Source organism: Wasmannia auropunctata, unplaced genomic scaffold (assembly GCF_000956235.1).
Source record: "Wasmannia auropunctata unplaced genomic scaffold, wasmannia.A_1.0 LD336083.1, whole genome shotgun sequence".
NCBI classification, from domain to species: domain Eukaryota; kingdom Metazoa; phylum Arthropoda; class Insecta; order Hymenoptera; family Formicidae; genus Wasmannia; species Wasmannia auropunctata.
In genome coordinates, this window is record NW_012026807.1 from 925063 (window position 1) to 944840 (window position 19778).

At 40.7% G+C, this 19778-nt stretch overlaps 1 protein-coding gene across 1 annotated transcript in view; it reads right to left on the reverse strand.

Moving 5' to 3' along the window:
* Window positions 1-19778, reverse strand: part of LOC105448605 — a 211858-nt gene that overhangs the window by 186539 nt on the left and 5541 nt on the right. Inside the window, exon 2 of the mRNA XM_011687276.1 lies at window positions 9207-9252. Coding sequence (XP_011685578.1) covers window positions 9207-9208 — 2 coding nt within the window. The 5' untranslated portion in view covers window positions 9209-9252. The remainder of the gene's footprint in view (window positions 1-9206; window positions 9253-19778) is intronic.

A 19778-nucleotide genomic window follows, 5' to 3' on the forward strand; every position in this document is an offset into this window, starting at 1 on the left:
AACGAACCTTTAATTTACTACGACCAGCAGTACCTGTTATAGAGCCAGAGACTGAAAAAGAAAACGTTGCGGCAAACATTCTCGCAAGAACGTCCGTTGGAAAGCGGCGCGGCGCGGCCCGGTAGAATCGACCGAGTAACCCTACATTAAGGAGGAACATTCAGGTCTAACGTCTTAGGTCGAACATCCACACGATTAGAGACAAATTCCAGAGATTTAGAACATCCAACATAGCCCTAACAGAACCCACAATTATCCGGAGCACGTGGCGGTCTCACTCACTTTTTGTCAAACACGTGGCGTTACCCAGGCCCTTTCAAAATAATTTTAAAAAGATCTACTTCGTGTAGTACCCAACAGCTTCTGATATTATTTTTTACAACCTTTACTTTTGGATTCAAATCGTCTGTGTAATCTTTCCATTCGCGGCGACACAAAGTGTCCCTCTTTTTCCCGAATCAATACCTTGCCTGTCAACTCCAGAACAAAAAGAACAATAGAATAGACGGTTCCGACGGACGGTAAAGTGGCAAACGTTTTGACGTGAACATAATAATGCATCTCAATAGAACATGAGGTTCTACGGCGTTTCAGTGGGCGTGACGATAGGTCCCTTCATCAATGGCGGACGCGCATCCGGTTCTATCGATGATAATAAACGTTTTCTGGTACTCTACGACGATTGTCCTTCGGATCGAACCGCAGTGGCGTTTCTGCCGTTTCTTGCGCGGCGCGGTCAAACGAAGCCAAAAGTGAGGGAAGGATAATTACCGTGTAACTACGTCGGGGTAACTTTCTCCTCCAGCATTAGCCCGGCCGTTTACACGTGCGTAAACGCAAGTGCTCGCGTGAGTGAAATTAATGTCGTGCTAATGATACGCGCGCGGTGTTTACAATCATATGCACGTGATTCGAAGTGCTCAATATTGAAATACACGGAAATAAGATGGGCAAGCTTGCGATCATATTCATTCCTCTTTTTCGCGATTTGCTTTCTGAAAGTTATATATGCGACTTTATACGAAAAGTTATGTCGAAAAAACTGTCAAGTTCAATGACTGCGATATTCTATATGTTTTACGATCACAATTTTTAAAAAATAATTTTACATTATTTTGGAGAGGAATGTTTCATTGCTATTCTCTCCGGTTTACCTTGATGTGTGATGCACAAAAATCGCAATGCATCCCGACTTGCTCGCGCTTTTGATGTCGTGCAGAACGATAAGATTAATAGCTAGCGATCGGAAAATATACGAATGACGCGAGAATAATCGTTAACTACGCGTTGCAGAGCTCGTAATAAAAATCATGACAAAATGTCTGTCGTCGCAAATGCACAATTTAACGATTCTTCCATGTGAATCGGGGAAGATCCTCCGGAATTCTGCATGCCTTCGCGTAGCTTCCTCATGCCTCTCGTCCTTGATAAACCAAAGGACGACGCGCGGATCACCGCCGGAGGATTTTCAGACGGGCGCGCTGCTTCCACCGTTGCTGGGAAAAGGCTTTCGGATCGAAGCGCCGCCGAGAGCGCGGCAGTTGCCATGCCGGGCTCATTTTGATTGATCGGGCAATATAGCCTGCTCGCCCCCCGCGGTTCATGCATTACCCGGCGCGACGTGGAAAAATTGCCGGATTGAGATGCACTCATTAATAATCCCCGTGTTGTGTATGTGTGTTTGTGTGCGTGTGATGTGTGTGCGCGCGCGCGCACGAGCCGAGGGTCGCTCGAGCACAGCTTTCGCCTTCGCGTCTAAATGCCGTGACGTACCGCGAGCGCAAACGAACGTCCCGTGCGTGCCGTGTGTGTAACTTCATAGATCGTTGGATACCCTCTCGCTCCCTCTTACTTCCTCCCGCGCTGACGCGTGTAATTGTTACAGGTCGCCGAAGGCCGTTTTCTTATTAAGATGAGAAAACCTATGTAGAAGGATACTTGTCTTTTGAAATTTTTTTACATCTACACGATATCCAGATACCTATTAAATGGAGAAATAACAATGTAAAACATGTAATCTGTATATCCGACTGCGAATTGGACGTTAAAACACGATAACTGATGTGTTGACAGATTCTGTTAAAATTCTTAACAGATACTTTCTCTCATAATCAATCTCACAGAATACCAGACTAGTGGAAGAAACTGTAGATGAAGTAAGACGTACGACATCACCGACAACCATCGCCAGAAATCGGCACTTTGGGAATTATACTAAAAAGAACGAGTTTGTATAATTCGCATGCATTTGCCACTGCAAGTAAGCGCGAATCACGTCTTAAATCTACAACCGAGGACCAAGACGGCGTTTTGTGGGCACGGGTGTACGTGGGATTAGAAACGGCAACGCGACAGGGAGACCCCTGCGAAACTCAATACCCGTTTATCACGGATCCACTTTGCTCCTCGGATCCGGTGAATTGCTCCCGGTCTCTTGTCGCCGATCGGAACGTAAAGTAGGCAGGTACACGCGGGTACGTATAGCCCCCGCACGGTACTACAGATAGTTTTATGGCGGCCTTCTGCCTCCCCGTAATGCATTCGGCTAAGAACTGCCCCTCCGAGCGCGAGCGGGAGCGAGAGAGGGTATCGCGAAGGGGGAGGAACGATCTTAATATCCTTTGATTTATCTCGGCTGGGTCACGGCGTTCTTCCTCTCCCTACGTTTTGCCATCGCCCCCGCCCTCCGCCCCTCCGCGGTCCCCCGTTCCCCGCACCCGCATGGGCGGGCCAATAAGTTTTTAAATAACCATAACTCCTGGTTTTATGACCGAAACGGCGCGCGATGGCCCACGGCCACTATCTCTCTCTTTCTCTCGTCCCTCCTCCTCCTCCGCCTCCTCACTCCGCTCCGCTCCGCTTCGCGCAAAGTGTAGCGAAACAACTTGTTTGCTTTGTCCGCGGGCCGTCCGATCGGTTACGCGCGGATAATCGGCAAACGATCCGACGCACGGGCTGTTTTGCGAGCGGAGATTCTCGCCGCGCGATTTCTCCCGCGAATCTTCTCGGTCTCCCATTCTTCGTTTGGATCCTAAACGAGGAGTATAAATAGCGGCGCGATAATATCTATCTGACCGTTTACATGTCACCTTTTCAGCCCCGTACCCAAAACTCAGACCGGTATTCACTATTCATAGCCGTAAAGAATTTTCAGTTTTGCGTTGAGAGAAATTAATTACTGATATTATTGTATAAATCTTGTTAATACAGTAATAATATAAAATAAGAAAATATACTTCTAAAAAATCAGTCTTTCTCGATAACGTTTTTAAAAAATCAAATGATCAAGATCTTTTCTTTGACATACGATCGAGCTGTGATCATTTTACGTTTTTGATAATTACATATGTGTTAAAGAGAGAAAATATGCTGCGAAAAATGACAAGTTGAAAGAATGTTTTCATGTTTCAACTTGTACAAGTATACGTGTATTTAAATTGTATGAACGTTACATCACTTATTGAATTACGGGAATTTTGATCGACGAGCCAAAAGTCATGCCTGTATCAGAAGTCATGTAAGACATTACGGAATGGAAGCTAGAACAGCAAGGTGTCCGTTCGTGTCATTCGGTAGACGTATTGGTCCGACGTGCGGTACGAGCGGAGTGCCGTGTACTGGAGTTGCTCCTACTATGCCATCTTCGTTCTAGTCGTTCTTTGATGATGAACGATGGTCGTTTGTCGTACGACCACTCGAGAGCACACGTCACGAGAGTATCGAGGCCTTCGAGCCTTTTTCGTATCATCCCATTTCTCATTCCTTCCGGCGAAGAAATATCGAATCACTCTTTAGCGATTCATGAGTAACGTCGCGAATGAGCAATCTGTTAATCTGTCTGAGAAACGAAACGTCTCTCTCTCTCTCTCTCTCTCTTTCTTTCTCTTTCTTCGAATTACATCAAGTTACATCCTAACATTCTGACTGAATAAATAAATTCTCGAACATTCGCCTAACATTCTCGAAAACGCAATAAAATTCTTACGCAACGCAAATGTGATTGTACAACTTCTGATAAAAAAGCAATAAAATGTATCTTGCAATAAAATAAATGTCGTTAATAATATATAGTATCCTATTTTACTTGAAATAATGGAAATAATGTCGCGATTTTTATAGCGAGTGAGTGATTGAGGCACAAGCCTATAGGAAGCAGGCTGTACGGCGATCGAGAGCGACCACCAACTACCGCGGACACCGTTCCTCGCATATATGCTTCTCGGTCCGCGGTATGCGTGAACGTGCGTCGGAGCTAAAACGCGCGCGCGGATGTGGCACCCAATGAGTTTAAATCATGCCGACTGCCGACGAGACGCGTTACCGGAGCGGAATTCGCTCTACACGACTAAATAGTAGAGAGGAGAAACACGAAGATCGGTTTGGAGGCACAAAGGGGACTTGCGAATTTATTTCATGGCATTTCGAAGAACTAGTGACCGGTCTTTCTAGCGACCTCACGCGTCGCGGAAATTATGACGTAAATTAAAACGGAGGAGGTGATAAGAATTTTACACGGAATTTTACAAGAGTGCAGAACGTTTAAAAACTCAATACTTCCCTGTAAGGGGGAACGCTCTCTTTAATACCGCAGCGAAACTTTCGAGCGCTTTTTCTAATCTTTCGTTCGCTTTCAATAAGTGTTCGCTGAATCGCGCAGGACACTTCCGCCGCGATGTCGTCCTTAATCCTAACAAATCGAATTTAACCGTCGCAACGCCACGTATACGAGAGCCAAGAAAGACCGAGCGCGACGGAAAGACGAAGAGATAGATCGCGCGATCGTTACGGAGATAGAAACAGGAGGAGAGGATGAGCGGGGCGAAAGAGCAGACGAAAGGCGGAGGGGGGAGGGGGAGGGGAGGACAGGGGTCCGAAGTAGGAGAATAATAAAGCGAGTCAGTGCCAGGTGCCCGCCTGGCATAAGAAGAAGGCATCCAAAAGCAGTTCGTGTCATTAGAGACCGTGAAAGACGTGACAAATGACAGTCTGTCCGGTCTTGAATGCGCATTGGCGCCCCCTATCGCTGCCACTCGTTTGTTTGCGGTCACATATTGACATATTGTCGCGCTGCAGAAGAGGGCACGGCGAACTTCTTCACGAACCGTCTTCTTCATTTATATCGTGGAACCTCCGCCGCTGGCCTGCCAGATCAACGCGTCGCGTCGCCCGGCTCTCGTCTACTGTGAGAATTCGATTCGCCATGGATCCTTGGGGATGTTTTGACGGCCGCTTTTGACGAGCGATTGTCCTTTCGACTTTTGCGGCCCTTCGAGTACCTCGCGGTGCCCTTTTTTTTTGCCCCCGTTACTGGCTCGCCTTCCTATACTCTTCCTCCCCGTGCGCGTTTTACTTCCGGACCGCGCCGATGATAATCGCGCGCATTTTCGCCGATTCATCCCGTTGTACTTCCAAGAATGGCTCGCACTTCTATGAGAATACAAATCGCGTTCCGCGTGATCGCAATGACCTACGACCATTTTTTAGACCACTTTGATCATTTTTAGGGAACGATAAAGAAAAAAAAGGAAACAATTTTACACGGTGCTCAAAATTGTCCTGTTAGCACAGTTGTGCCCTTATACCAAAACAGAAATCCTATAATAAAACAAAATGGTCAGGAACGATAATGTGGATCCTCTCCGTCGGAAAGTCCCCTCACATAAATTTCTCTTAAACGATGCTTAAAATGTTAACATCACTTTAGATTCGATTTCATTATCGAGATATCCGTGGATCGTTGTCCACGGACGACCACGAGGTCGTCGGCAAAACGATGTGCCGCACGTCGTTGGTGGCCGGCGATAATCACGGTGGCGTTTACGGGCGTTCGGTGCGGTGCACGTCTATCCACGACCGGTGAAGTAATCGCGACCACCGAGGAGGAAACGCGATTTATTAAAACGCACGATCGATTGCGCAATTACATCGCGCGGACACGCGTCCCTGCTCCACCGGCGCGGCGCCGCGGCGATCCAGCCGAGGCGGAAGCATCCGGCGGGGCAACTCCGAGCCATCGGCGACGTGTCGCGTACGCGGGATCCGTGTGTTAACACAGATCGGCGCTAATCGTTCACGTTTTCGCCTAAGGCTTGATTCACTGCCGGCTGTGCTACTTTACGGCATTGTTCGACGCCGCGCTCGGATCGCTATCTTAACTAGCCGGTAGCCCGACGCGCCCCCGGTATAGACTCCTCTATGCCCACCAAACGTTCGCGATCGTTCTTTTCCGTCCATGTTCCACGTCCGCGCTCGTGGCTTATACGTCACTACGTGACGGTAGTAAAACAAACGGTTTTCAACCGCGGACTTCCACGACCGAACAGGATCGCAGCAACAACGACTCGGAAAACGTTTAAGATCGAGAAGCGATATACCAAGGAGATATACTGCCTCTCATTCTCTCGCGCCTTTCGTCTCTTTCCGCCTTTCTTTGCAATGGACAGAAAATTTTCCGTAGGAAACAAGAGAATCTCTTTAATAATTCTAATTAGTCTCAACATACAATAATTATTTAATTCTAGTTAAAAGCTTGTAAAGTCACATAGCCAGTAATTTAATGCAGTTTAATGCTGATAATTAATACACTACAGATGCGAATATATATATTTTGATAGGAAATAAATAAGATTATAAGATCTTTTCTATCAATGGTGAAAAAAGGAACCATGTGTCTTTCCTCTTTTTCGACGCTACTATTGTCAGCAGGCAATGAAATGAGATTGGCTCTGAGCGAGCGATGTACCAACAGAAGGAAAGGCCCTACTGCAAAGATGGTTCCTAAAAGGTCACGTTACATTAAGCTTCGAGGCCCTTTAACGTGTAGCCCTCGGTCTTTCGCCTCTTTCCTCCTCGGCCACCATATTTTCTCGAGGTCACGTCCTTCCCGCGCGCGACGATTTGCGGTTACACGATTCACGGCGAGATCGTGATGGCCGAATAGATACCGCGTACGAGCGGTTTCGTGTCCGCTATGTCACCAAGCGCTTATCGTTTCGAGCGGCGTTCTTCTTTATAACGACCACGCGTTTAGAAACCTCTCGTCTTTTATAGCAGTTTCAAATCGTAAAAAGCAAGTTTTCGTTAAGTAATTGATTATGTAACCATCAGATCTACCGTTCCATCGTCATCGATAAAATATTTTACGATATTTGTCTAATGCGATAAATGTAAACTTCTCCATATACAACGATCGCAGATTATCGGGTATATTCGCTATAGAGTCGAGACTAGCGTCCACGGTAGCCACGGTAAGCGACTTAAATCAGTCCTTTTAAAGCTCTTATTGTGCTCGATCATTCGACAATCGATCGGCATGATGCATAAGACAAGATCCGCGAGGCAAACACACCGGCGACATGAGCGACGAACGAGAGAAACGGGCGACAGCGTATCGATCTTAATAGATTGTCCATCAACCGTCATCTATCTTCGGGCGCTTTGAATCAACGCGGCGGGAATCGGCGGTTTTGAGTTAAAAGCCCGTCGGAAATCACCGCGAGTGTCACGGGCAGCTAACTGCAACGTATATAAGGTGGAGCCGTATAACGATCCGTGTTGCCGAGCGAGGAGTAACGTACGTGGGCACCGATGGCCATTCGTCTCTTTCAGCGTCGCTGGGAGTGACACGCGAGCGACGTCGTATTAATGGCTACTTAGCGCCGAGATGTACGGTACTACTCGACGAAGTTGAGGATCAAGGTCGGTCATTACCATCGAAGTGTGTGTCGCGAGAGCCGCCGACCAGATCGACGCGCCTGATCGACGTGATTTCGCTCGCGCGCCAGATCTCCCAGCACCTCCAGGAGATTTTATCTCACGCACCTGTCCGCGCGATTATTGTCATATAAATATCGAGGCAATTTCCCATCGGTCAGGATGCGTTTCGCTTCGCCGGCCGGTTTTTCCGCTAGGTAAAATTACGAACGAACGTACGTGCGTGCCATTAATAATGAATGACGGTATCTAACTAACACCGCGCGCGAATGAAGACTCGCGCGCGGTGTTAGTTAGATATCTATCCAAACCTACTTTGTCCTTATATCATTCGCAAACGAAAAAGCAGCCGCACCAAATACGGAGCGCGCGGAACGAACGCGCCATGTATCTACCACCATATGGCGTCGCAAACAACGTGTATCTGTCATCGTCATCAATCTCCGGCAGAAGTCTCACAAAACTTTAAATTCGTGCGTGAGGTGTAATGCGACGATTATACATAAAAGTCAATTTGAATTAAACTACAAGATCGAATCTTCTCTTATTATATTACATTCATGTACTATAAGAGCACAATCGCTTTTGCTTATCGGTACTTATAATTTTTGCCTGTCTTTTTTTTAACTTTGTTTTAAAACAAATATATAATGTCATGAAAAAAAAACGAATTTAATTTAATTAGACGAGACGAGATCAAAAGATGTGTCTGAGCTCGAGAGTAGGATTTTACTCCAGAAACAACATGGTTCTCATCATTAACACAGCGATTTGTTTAAGGAAAGCGAAATCAATTTAAGAGCACGATAGCATACTTGAAAGATGGTGCGCCTAATGAAACACGCGCCGGTCACGCGTCTCTCCCCTCGATCAATTATTATTCATTAGAGTGAAATTCTGAAACGGTCGTCTAATTGTTGTAGACGCGGAACTTTGCGCGCCGGGGAAAGTCGCACCGCGCGGAGAACCGCGCCACAAAAACGTTAATGTTAGGAACGTGACGTCGAGCATGCGACACGACTAGCAAGCAGAGTTAATCACCGTTCTTGAAATCGAGCGTACTTGGCGAGCCAAAGTTGGCATGAAACTAAGTCGTATCCGCCATAAAAAAGATAAATACTACATCAAGTCGAAACTAACACGCTCGTTTACCAATAGTCATCTTTTCTAAGATTAAGAATGACACATCACAAATCTTAAATATAATCATATTATAATTATTTATTTATTGAATTATATTAAATATCATAAATAAAGATAAAAAAACAAGGAAAAATTTTTGCTAAAAATTCAAACATTTAATTCTGCAGCTTTTGTATATGTTTAAATTCAAATAGTCGTTTAACAATGCGTTTATCAATTCTTTAAATACTTATTTAAAGTTGGCAGATTAATAAAGATAAATATGAAAATTTCAAGAGAAATATTTAAAATTTGAATGATGTGTCAATCAAATTAAACCAAACAGTATAGCAAATTAAAATAATACATACATACATACAGGTGAGCAGGACAAGCAAACTATCTTCAGAAACTGACCTGAAACAAAACAAAATACATATGTAAGCTGAAATTCAACTTGTCAAAAAGATCAAAATGGGATGTCCCAAAAGATCAAAAGATGTCCTATTTTAGGACATCTGATTGAAACGTACTGTTTTACCCTATGTCTAAAAATTATTTATGCCTGTTATATATATATATATATATATATATATATATATATATATACACACACATATATACAGGGTGTCCCAAAACCCGCGGATTTTCTTTTAAATTTTTTAGAATATTCTAATACGAAAATGTTGAGACTATATAATAGTTTTTAAATAGTTTTTAATAGCAATTAAAGTTGGCTAATCACAGAGCTGACATTTCGCGCGCTCAGGCACGATGATATGACAAGTGATAGAGGTGCTACGAAGACCTTCTTAATAACGCCGAGATTATCATATACAAATTTGCAATAATATTTTTGCTAAGAAATTATTTTTTCTTTTACACGAAACCTATTTGTACATTAAATAATTAATTAATATCACAACATATAAAAAAATATTAATACAATTACGAGATATTACGATATGTGTCAAAATTCATTCATAACTATATTTTCATTTATTTATTTACCTCGTATCGTGAATATTTTTGTAACAGAAATGTAATGTTCCAGTCTTAACTGTATTAATATGTTTAATTTTTTTCATGTTAAAAATGGTTTATCTATTACAAAAATATTCACCATACGAGGTAAATGAATATAGTTATAAATTCATTTTGACAGTTGACACATATCGTAATATCTCGTAATTGTATTAATATTTTTACATATGTTGCAATATTAATTGATTATATAATGTACAAATAGGTTTCGTGTAAAAGAAAAAATAATTTCTTAGCAAAAATATTATCGCATATTTGTATGATAATCTCAGCGTTATTAAGAAGATCCTCGTAGCACTTGTCTATCACTTGTCATATCATCGTGCCTGAGCGCGCGAAATGTCAGCTCTATGATTAGCCAACTTTAATTGCTATTAATTTAAAAACTATTATAGTCTCGACATTTTCGTATTAAAATTTTCGTCTTAGAATATTCTAAAGAATCCGCACTTAAAAGAAAATCTGAGGGTTTTGGGACACCCTGTATATATAAACCGACCTCTTCTTCTTTCTGTCTATTATTATGTTAATATTCTTTCTCTCCATTTTAAGAAAAATATTGATGAAAAATGATCTTGTATCGCTTCTCGCGACCAACCGGACCAATGTCAGCGGTCGACGGTTAAGTCCCGCCGACACTTAGAGTACTAGCGCAACAATACACTGAAACAATATTACTCCTTTATAAAGATTTAATATTCTAAGCAGAATTTTTCTTAGTTTCCAAGTAGTTTGATATTTTAGCCGTTTGGCACAAACACCAAAAATTTTCAATATTATAATTCCATTTTTTTATATGTATAAATACCGAATCAGATTTTTCTTTTGTAGCCAGCAAAAGAATAATATTTCAAATGTTGCAGTGTATTGGTATACAAAAGCTTAATTGAGAACAACTCTACTGAACCATAAACCTATAGATAGACTTTGAAAAAGCCTGAAATAAATGTGAAAAATGAAAGGGAGAAAAGGAGAAATGTTCTTTTTTTTTTTTTTTTAAGATGAAAGATGCCGATTTCTTTGCTTTCTTTCCATCATTTGTACTTACAAAGAAACAACTGAAAACAATTTATCTATGTATAAGCCAACAATTAGAAAATAGATCTGCAAAAATTTCGCAGTGATCATATGATATCGGTGACATCAAACACAATAATACAAAGCAAAATCATTAGTGTTGGTACCACACTATTATATTTTTTTTTGTTTGCAAATGAACTTTAAGTCAAATAGATGTATTACTTTTCGACAAGCAAATAATGATGTGTGTTCCACAATAAAAGTTAGAAATTCAAATGTTATACTACTAGAAGGAAAATAAATGGGAATACGCATTAATTCTTATGAATATAAATTTACACAAACTGCAAGTTTTTTTTTAGTTTGTTAAATTATTTTTAACTAATTAAATTTTTTCTTAGTTAATTTAATTTGTTAAGAACTCATTAATGTGTCAATATCAATTTATAAAACGGCACGAGTTTAAAGTTTATCTTATAAAATCGATGTGACTATGGAATGACAAAATTCTCCATGAATCGATTTATTTTTTACATTCTCTACCTATTCTTTATTCAGACATCATAATACAAGATCCGAAAATATTAATGGCATTCGTTGCATACTGTAAAAAAGAGCAGCAATTTTTACTTTAGTATCTGACGTGAGTTACGTAAGTACATTAGAATTCGTCGTGCTCATCAAGAATTACATTGGCACAGATCAGTGACACTCGCCACGTGTTCGTGCATCGTCACGATCCAAAACGGAAGTGTTTTAACGGTAGCGATAGAAGAGATAGCGGAAAGCTTTAATTGCGACACAGTCGGGGATAGTTGGACAGAAGGGCCGAGTAAAGAATCGTGTAGGAGTCGCGATATCGTATCGCGGGAAATTAGCCCGATACACGCAAGTATACTGATTAGTTGGTTCTCGATTTCTAGATTCTTTTCCGAGAAATTCACAATTTCACGCATCGCGACATAAATTGTTCTCTCCAAGAATTCCAACAAATATGTCACGCGTGATCTTAAATATTAATTCTACTTAATTCTATACCCTTTCGTCGATTCTTAAGATTCTTCCGTATACCCGTGAATTCTGACCTCTCTCTTTCGGAGAAAATATTCCGATCTCTTACCTAGATAAAACCTCAACGCGTCTATTCTCTGAACCGATAAATGTGTACGAATCGTGCATAGCACTTTTACGAGCGGCTGCGGTCGCGTTATGCGGTGGCGATGTATCTACGAACGCGATAAAAGTTCCTTAATTTCTGAAGCGAAACGGGTTGATGCTGTGCCATTGTCCGATCGTCGTGTTCAACGATGGCTGAAGATCTTTGGGTGAAAATTAGAAAAAAACCGCATGGAACCTACAGCTGACATCTGCTCGTCGGTATTTCAATAAAAGGGTATTTAAAATTTAATTTCTAGACCTATTTTCTGAAGTCGTTTCTTTAGTTTAACTCTTTACCTGAGGAAAAAAACTATAGTTCTCTTTTCCAGCAGAGAAAATGAATAATCGTCTTTTACCGATCTGTAAATCATCTTCTGACAGTTTCCTATGGCGGCACGCTATGGCTAACTATGGCAATTGTTAATATCAGCATTACTATAGGACCGTCTTGGTTTCTTTAATTTAACCAGATCATTTTTGCAAACTGCTCAAATAAATTCTTTGTTTAAATATTTTGAAAATACCAAATACTGTATTCAAAAAAAGTTGAAAGAGTTAAATATGCTGAGAAAAAGCGTTTTCTTGATAAATATGCAGATGTTTTAAAATAAACTATTACGTTTATTAATTAATTTATACCGTTCATTAATTAATAAACGGTTTAATTTTGTTCTTTACAAACATGATGTGTCGACTTGATTTACGAATTTCGTTATAATGGCTTCGGCTCGTCAAACGTGTTACCGGAAATTATTCGTGACAGTTTACCAAAATAGGTTTCTACTGGCATATTGCCATCTTTGGTATGGAATCCACTGCGTCAAAAACATCAGATACGTAAGAAGTTACAATTGCGACATCCGTTTTAATTGCGAATCTACTCTTTAGGCAACGTCGATATGATCTCGAGTTTAATACTAGAATTTTACGTCCTGTGCCCAAAACTACGGTAACGATTGAGAGTGAGATTGTCACGGTGATTCGCTCACATGCAAACGCAATCGTTAAAAAATCGTTCTTCCCTACTGAATCCGTTTTGTAAATCGTGTCTACCTCCCACGTGTCGTGCTCTTCTTCGGTCTGTCGTAAGCTGGCCCAATTTCTATGGTAGCGCGCCTTATAAATCGCCGCACCTTTTTACGACCTTCGTGTAAAGCGCCAAGACGAGTCATCCTCTTACGAAAGATAACGAGCATATTTTTTTTCTTTTTCTCTTTTCTCGCCTTCTTTTTGTGTCCGCTAAGCCCTTCTTCCTGCGCAAACTCGTCGGACTTCACTTGCTCCTCGTTTGAGAATTGCAGCGGGTGCATCTATGAATTTGCAGTGCAAGATTGTGAGATTATGCGTTAAAAATGGTTCTTTATCGATTGAAGATCACCAATTGAAGATATTTTCGTATATATTTTTTATTATTTTTTACGCATCGCCAGACATTATGACTCGTTCAACCGGAAACGGCTCCCATCACTCTCGCACACTGCACAGTGTCAAGGAACTGTTTCAGATCGTAAAAGGACAAACAGCTTTAGCGAATTATGCTCATTGTCAGTTAATCAATGCAACATGACATTTTTGAAGCACGATACGAAGAACATGATTCGATATTGCGGAATGCGAAGGATGAGGATCAACCGCAATTATTTTGCCGCACGGAATTCTTAAGTCGGCCGGCGCGCATTGCAAAGGCGGAAAGTTAATTCGCCGGTAAAAAGTCCTATCTAAAGTTTGTCGGGTCGACGATAGCACGGGCAATTTAAATGCTAATCTACGCATCACGGAACAAAGCAGCATCGAGAAAGTTTCACCTCTCTCTCTCGTTACATTGTCTCACGTATACGCGGTGCGTCATACCGCCGACCATTAGCCAACCACGACACGACTTTCCGCCAGATTTGAATCAGATTTGCATCAGGGCCGACACACGGTTCGTTAACACATTATATGATAATTCTCTGTGTTCAAAACAATCAATGTAATATTAAATGTATCTAGTTTTTTTTTTTTCAGAAAAAAATTAAGATAAAATGTATTTAATTTTTTTTTAAGAAAAGGTCAAATTAAAATATCAAAAACATATATCTTTTCCTTCTAGAAAAGATCAAATTAAAATCGCGTTAAGGTATTCAATATTGCAAGTAAAACACATTTTTGTTGTACATAAAATCGTTTTTTATCCAGAGCTATTGACTAATACCGCGAGAATTTGAAAAGTGTTATAATTATATTACATTGTGATCTGTATTATATTTTTATAAAATTTTTAGTATATAAATTACAGTGTATATAAATTAAATCAGGATTATCTTGGCTTTTGTATTACAGTGTATATAAACTAAATCTATAAAATAGATATAGTATCTAGAGGCGAACAATGACACAAGTGTGTTAAGTAGAATTTACATGAGCACGCAATACATCAGCTCCGTCAGCGCAATCAAACAGCAAACGTTTGTAGTACTGCAAGCTTTTGTCACAGACGATATGTCGATTCTACGAATTTGAGGGGGAGCTCAAGCTCATAAACGCTACTCACCGTCATCGCTCGCTGCAACATTCGATAATTCAGCGAGAAAATAAAAAGGAAAACGCGACGGTGGAGATTCGATCCGGCACTCCCCCAATATTTTGACTACCGTGTCAACGAGCCGGTCTCGTCCCGCATTCAGCATGCTCGCCAGCCCGTAACGCCATTCATTCAACTTTCAATGTTAGCGCGCCAAGCAGATTTATCGAACGATGTGTCGCCGGTTCAACGCCGCGCGTCCGTGCGGTTAAATTTGTGGCTCTTGTGGTTTTGTCCTGCGGGATAAAAGGGACCTCGCGCGAAAGGGCAGGCCAATTGCAACGAACTTTACGTTTAGCCACCGTTACGTTTTGATCGCAATCGCGAAAGGCCCAACTTTATCGACGAAGTCGTCATCGCTCAGCTAAGAAATTACGTTCATAATTTACGGTATAATCGGAAGTAATAAGCAGTAATATCTCGCAGAACGTTAATAAATAATCTTTTGTTTTTCTGTATGCTTTTGAAATAAAAAAAGATAAATGTAATTGTTATTTCAAATTTACGCACATTATTGCTATTTACGTGATTGGGAATAACCAAATAATATATAAATATTTGTTTAAAGATAAAATAATCAATAAAATATACAAACATTCAATGAAGAAATACTAATATACTCTCTAAATTTTTTGGAGTGACGTTTCACTCTTTTGGAGTAAATCTCACTCCAAAAGAGTGAAAATCCTGCCACTCAAGTGGCAGAGTGGCAGTATTTTCAATCTTTTGGAGTGAGATTCGCTCCAGAAAATTTAGAGAGTACGCATATTCACTTTTATCTCAAACTAAAATTTAATTTAAGATCAACGAGTGAATATTCTTTCGACTTCTACTACAATTTTCATTAATTAATTCCTAATTAAATTGAGAAAAACTTGACATTCAGTTTAATTAGGATCGACTGATAACGATCTTTAAAGATCGAAACAGGTATCGACACAGCAGATAAAAATCTGTACGTTTACTGCACGAATAATTGCAGATAGTAAGAAAAAAAAAACGCTGAACATATTTTTTTCGCATGTAAAATCCGCTTGTGTTGGCCTTATATTAAATTTATAGTTTGCAATGAACGAGCAAATATTATCGTTTTTATCTCATGGATTTATATGAACGCGTGATTCCGTACACTCTTAAAGATTTATAGGAGATACTTTCGTACTTGAATCGCTTATGCAAGCGCAAGCTCTCGCGATCAGCGCAGGATGAATCTCTCGGGATACATCCAGATACCGGAACGCGACGATAACGACCAACGAGGGTTCTAGTGCTCCAGAGAGATCGAGTGAGTCTCGCACGAGGGGAGAGAGGCGCGTTTAATCGTGCGGAACGATATTCGTTCCGTGGTTCCGTGTTATGTGCTGCTGCGGTAGTTTATAGTTGTCATCCATTAAGTGTATTTAGACAGCGGGGTATCACGTCACCGACGAGACGGATCGTTGCTTCTTGTCGTCGACATTAAATCGGGCAAGAAGTCGGCGACTATTATCGTCATTCAATATTCATTTAGCGTTTCTTGCTCGTACAGAGAGTTGGGGGGAGGGGGAGAAGGAAGAATATTTATTCTATTTTGCACTCGCGAGGATGAAAGTCCGCAAATGCGTGGGGAGATTCGTTCGAAGGCCGAACGATTTTCTGTAATTAAATATGCCGGGCTTGCGAGTGGGCGGTAGGCGGTGGGCAGTCGATTTATCGCGAAAACTGTGAGAGAGGCGATATTAAATTTCAGATAGGGCCTGGTAGTCCCTATGTACCAACATATTACGTTTCAAGCCCGATGCCGCTTCCACGAGAATATCGACACGAATCTTGTTCTTGTTCTTGTGGGATGAACTTTGTCCCGCCACCAAGTCAAGATCGAGCACTGTAGAATACGATTGAAAAATTCGGAGCTGGAATTCTCCGTGTTGGAAAGTCGGGAAGAGTATATATTGGAAAGTATTCACAGTAACACGTCACACCTCGATCGACTTTTATTGAGATGGACGTCGAGTAGAACGATCGCGGAAATCTCTTGCGAGGAGTATACAGCCGGACTTTCACTCGGCCGATTCCTATAAGCGAAGGAAAATGTGCACCGCGTAAACCGCTGCCGGCGAATTATCTGAGAATCGAAAGACGTACAGAGATCCCTCGGTCGGCGAGGAGACGCGAAATAAACTGTTCCCAGGTTTGTCACGAAACGGTGCGAGAGATACATTCGCGGCGAGCACCGCAGCCGCGCGCTTGATTTTCACCGTCGCGGAAGTGTTTTCCATCGTCCGTCGTCGCGGCGTGATGCGGCGGCGCGATTGGACGCGGTCTCGAGAGTGCGGCTCCGACCGAATCCACCACTAGACTCTCGTTAGCGGTATTCAGAAATTATTCACAGCGCGCCCGTGTCCGTGGTGGCTGCCGCCGGTTCTCGGGCTCGCTTGAAATATCGCGAGGGAAAGCGTCCCGTGACAAATCGGGCAGATGTCGAAGTCTAGTTAGGTACCCATGGTTAACACCGGCACCTCCAGACACTCCGGCGGATGTTAATCGGCCGATTCTGATCATTGTTGATTCGTCATCCGGTCGTCACCCGTCGATACCCGAGTCCTACCCTGACGATTTTTTTCTCCTTGAGTCTCGATCGATACGGTGCACTCGTTAGCTGAGGCTTGTAAGTAACAGTGGGGAGCACGCACGTAGAACTCTACGAGTATACGAATCTTCATTCTATATGTTTGCGTTATGAAAAATTACCAAACGATGTTTAGGATCTTCCATTCTTTACGAATGGCGATAATTATTCTGAACTTTTATGCAATGAATATTTATTTTCTAGAACGTATATCACTCATTTTTTAATATTATAATATTTTAGAATATTATTTTACAGAAATCCACATTTAATAAAATTGAGCATTTTTATTTTTTTAAATTATTGTCAATTTTCGTTTGTTCGTAAAAATATTTCATAATAATATTCAAAACACGTGGTACAAACAATATCCTTTCTTTGTCGTAAGGCTCTTTCACCAGAATTTAAACTATGGCTGCGTGAATTCCCGCGAACAATACCGTGAGACACGTTTTGCGAGTCCGTAAAATCTTGCATGAATTTGCCAAAGATCGCGACTCTCTCGATTCAGTCGCACTGTAGATCACTGAGTACACTGAGAGTATCCTCCGGATAGGCGGGCGTACCTGTACTTCTATCTTTTCTCGCTTTGTGAGAGGACACAAAGTAGATTCGAGATACGCGGTTCATGCTCCCAGTTCCCAGTGAGGTCGCACGCTGAGAGAAGTTAACTTCTAGCGGCTCTCTCTCTCTCTCTCTCTCTCGAGATCGAAGATTCGCCTACGCCCTTCCTGCGGAAGGATTCTCGCCGAAGGACACGCGTACGCGAGATCCTGTTTCCTCTCGCGGCTCTCCTACTCGAAATAATCCCTCGACTCGACCTTCGCAAAATCGATATGTCACCGTGTGCAATTTAACAACTGTGCTATTTTTCTTCATAGCAATTTCGGTAAAGTAGATGAAATATTTTCAATGATAGCTTCATAAATTAATTTCAGATTCGAAGCAAGAATGGAACAAATGTATGAACGATATTATATGTAATATTACTTTAGTATATCAATATGTTATATACATATACATATATATAATTATAATTATAATTTTATATACACGATCCAGCCGAATAATATGTAGATACCAGCAGGCATGACGTGATTCCTTATACAAAAAATAAAAAGTAAAATATAGAATAAAATTTTTCTATTTTCAGCTTAGCTTTCGAGAAAATCGAGTTTGAAAATCCGCTTATATATATAATCGTGACTATTATTAAATGGCAGATAGAGGATAAAATAGCGAGATTTTTGTTGATGATATCTTGATCTGCGATGCATAGATATGTGCAGTTTATTAACTACATACTTATATATTAAAATGCTAATCTTTATGCATATCGTTATTCCACACTTCTGTATAAAGTTTCATAAAAATTAATAATCATTCAAGTACAAGCGTCAATCGATAATCTAATCGCTCGTATCTTCAGAATTTCCGCGAAACACTATTACTCTGCAATCTTATATTATTGATCTCACGTCGCGAAATGAATCATGACATAGCTTGAGCGTCTTCACGCTATTGTTAAAATTATTCTACGAATATTATCAGCTGTGATAATTCCATCGTTACGAGAACCGGCTTTTTCTAATTATTACTAGCGTAATTTACCGCGGCAAAGAAATATAGCACCGCGGTTGAGAAGCGAAGGTTTCTGCATAAATGTATACATGTATGTATTTACCACAAGTATCACAACATCATAAGATTCCGTTATCAGATATGTGATATAATGTTTGGCCAAAAAAGTTTAGGCAACGGATTAAAGATAAATAGAAAAAAAATTACAATAACTAGTATATTTCTAATATAAAGAATAAAATGTGAGCCTATTGTTCTGGGGTGGATTTGAACGCGCTACGATCGCCACGATGAGGGCTGCGTGTCGACTTGCTGATAAGCGTATGGCGTACAAAGAAGAATGCTTTGATAAGGTGAATGTCACTATGCTGATATTATGCAGTATCTGTTGATTGTCTCGTCTATCAGTCGCAGTAGGATACACAACGTTTTACATTTGTATGAACTGTTAAGCAAGTACATTCTTTGCTCTTTGTAAAAATGTTTCGTTCATCCACGCAACTACAACTGCGGTGGCTCACAGGTATTTTATTCTTGATATTTGATTTATTCTTGAAGCCTAATTGTAATTATTTCTAATTATTTATTAATTTTAATATATTTCTGATTTAAATTCCTAAAAACAGAATTTCAATCAAAACTTTCGATAAGCTACTTATAGCAACAGCCCTAGCAAACTTTTTATTTTAACATGAAATTTTATGTTTTCTAAATTTTAATAATTTGATTATTATTGTTTAGGTAATAGAATCTTGCACCAGCCTTATATTCATATCGCCGAACAAAGTCAAGTCAAATTAAAAAAACTGAAAATATAAAAATTATCATCTTTAAAATAATAAAAGTTAACATTTTTTACCAAATAAAAAATCTGATAAATGTTAAAATTTTCACACAATTTACAGGAGATTGAGAAACACGTGAAAGAGAATGAGGTTATATATATTAAATTAATTTTTATACAAGATC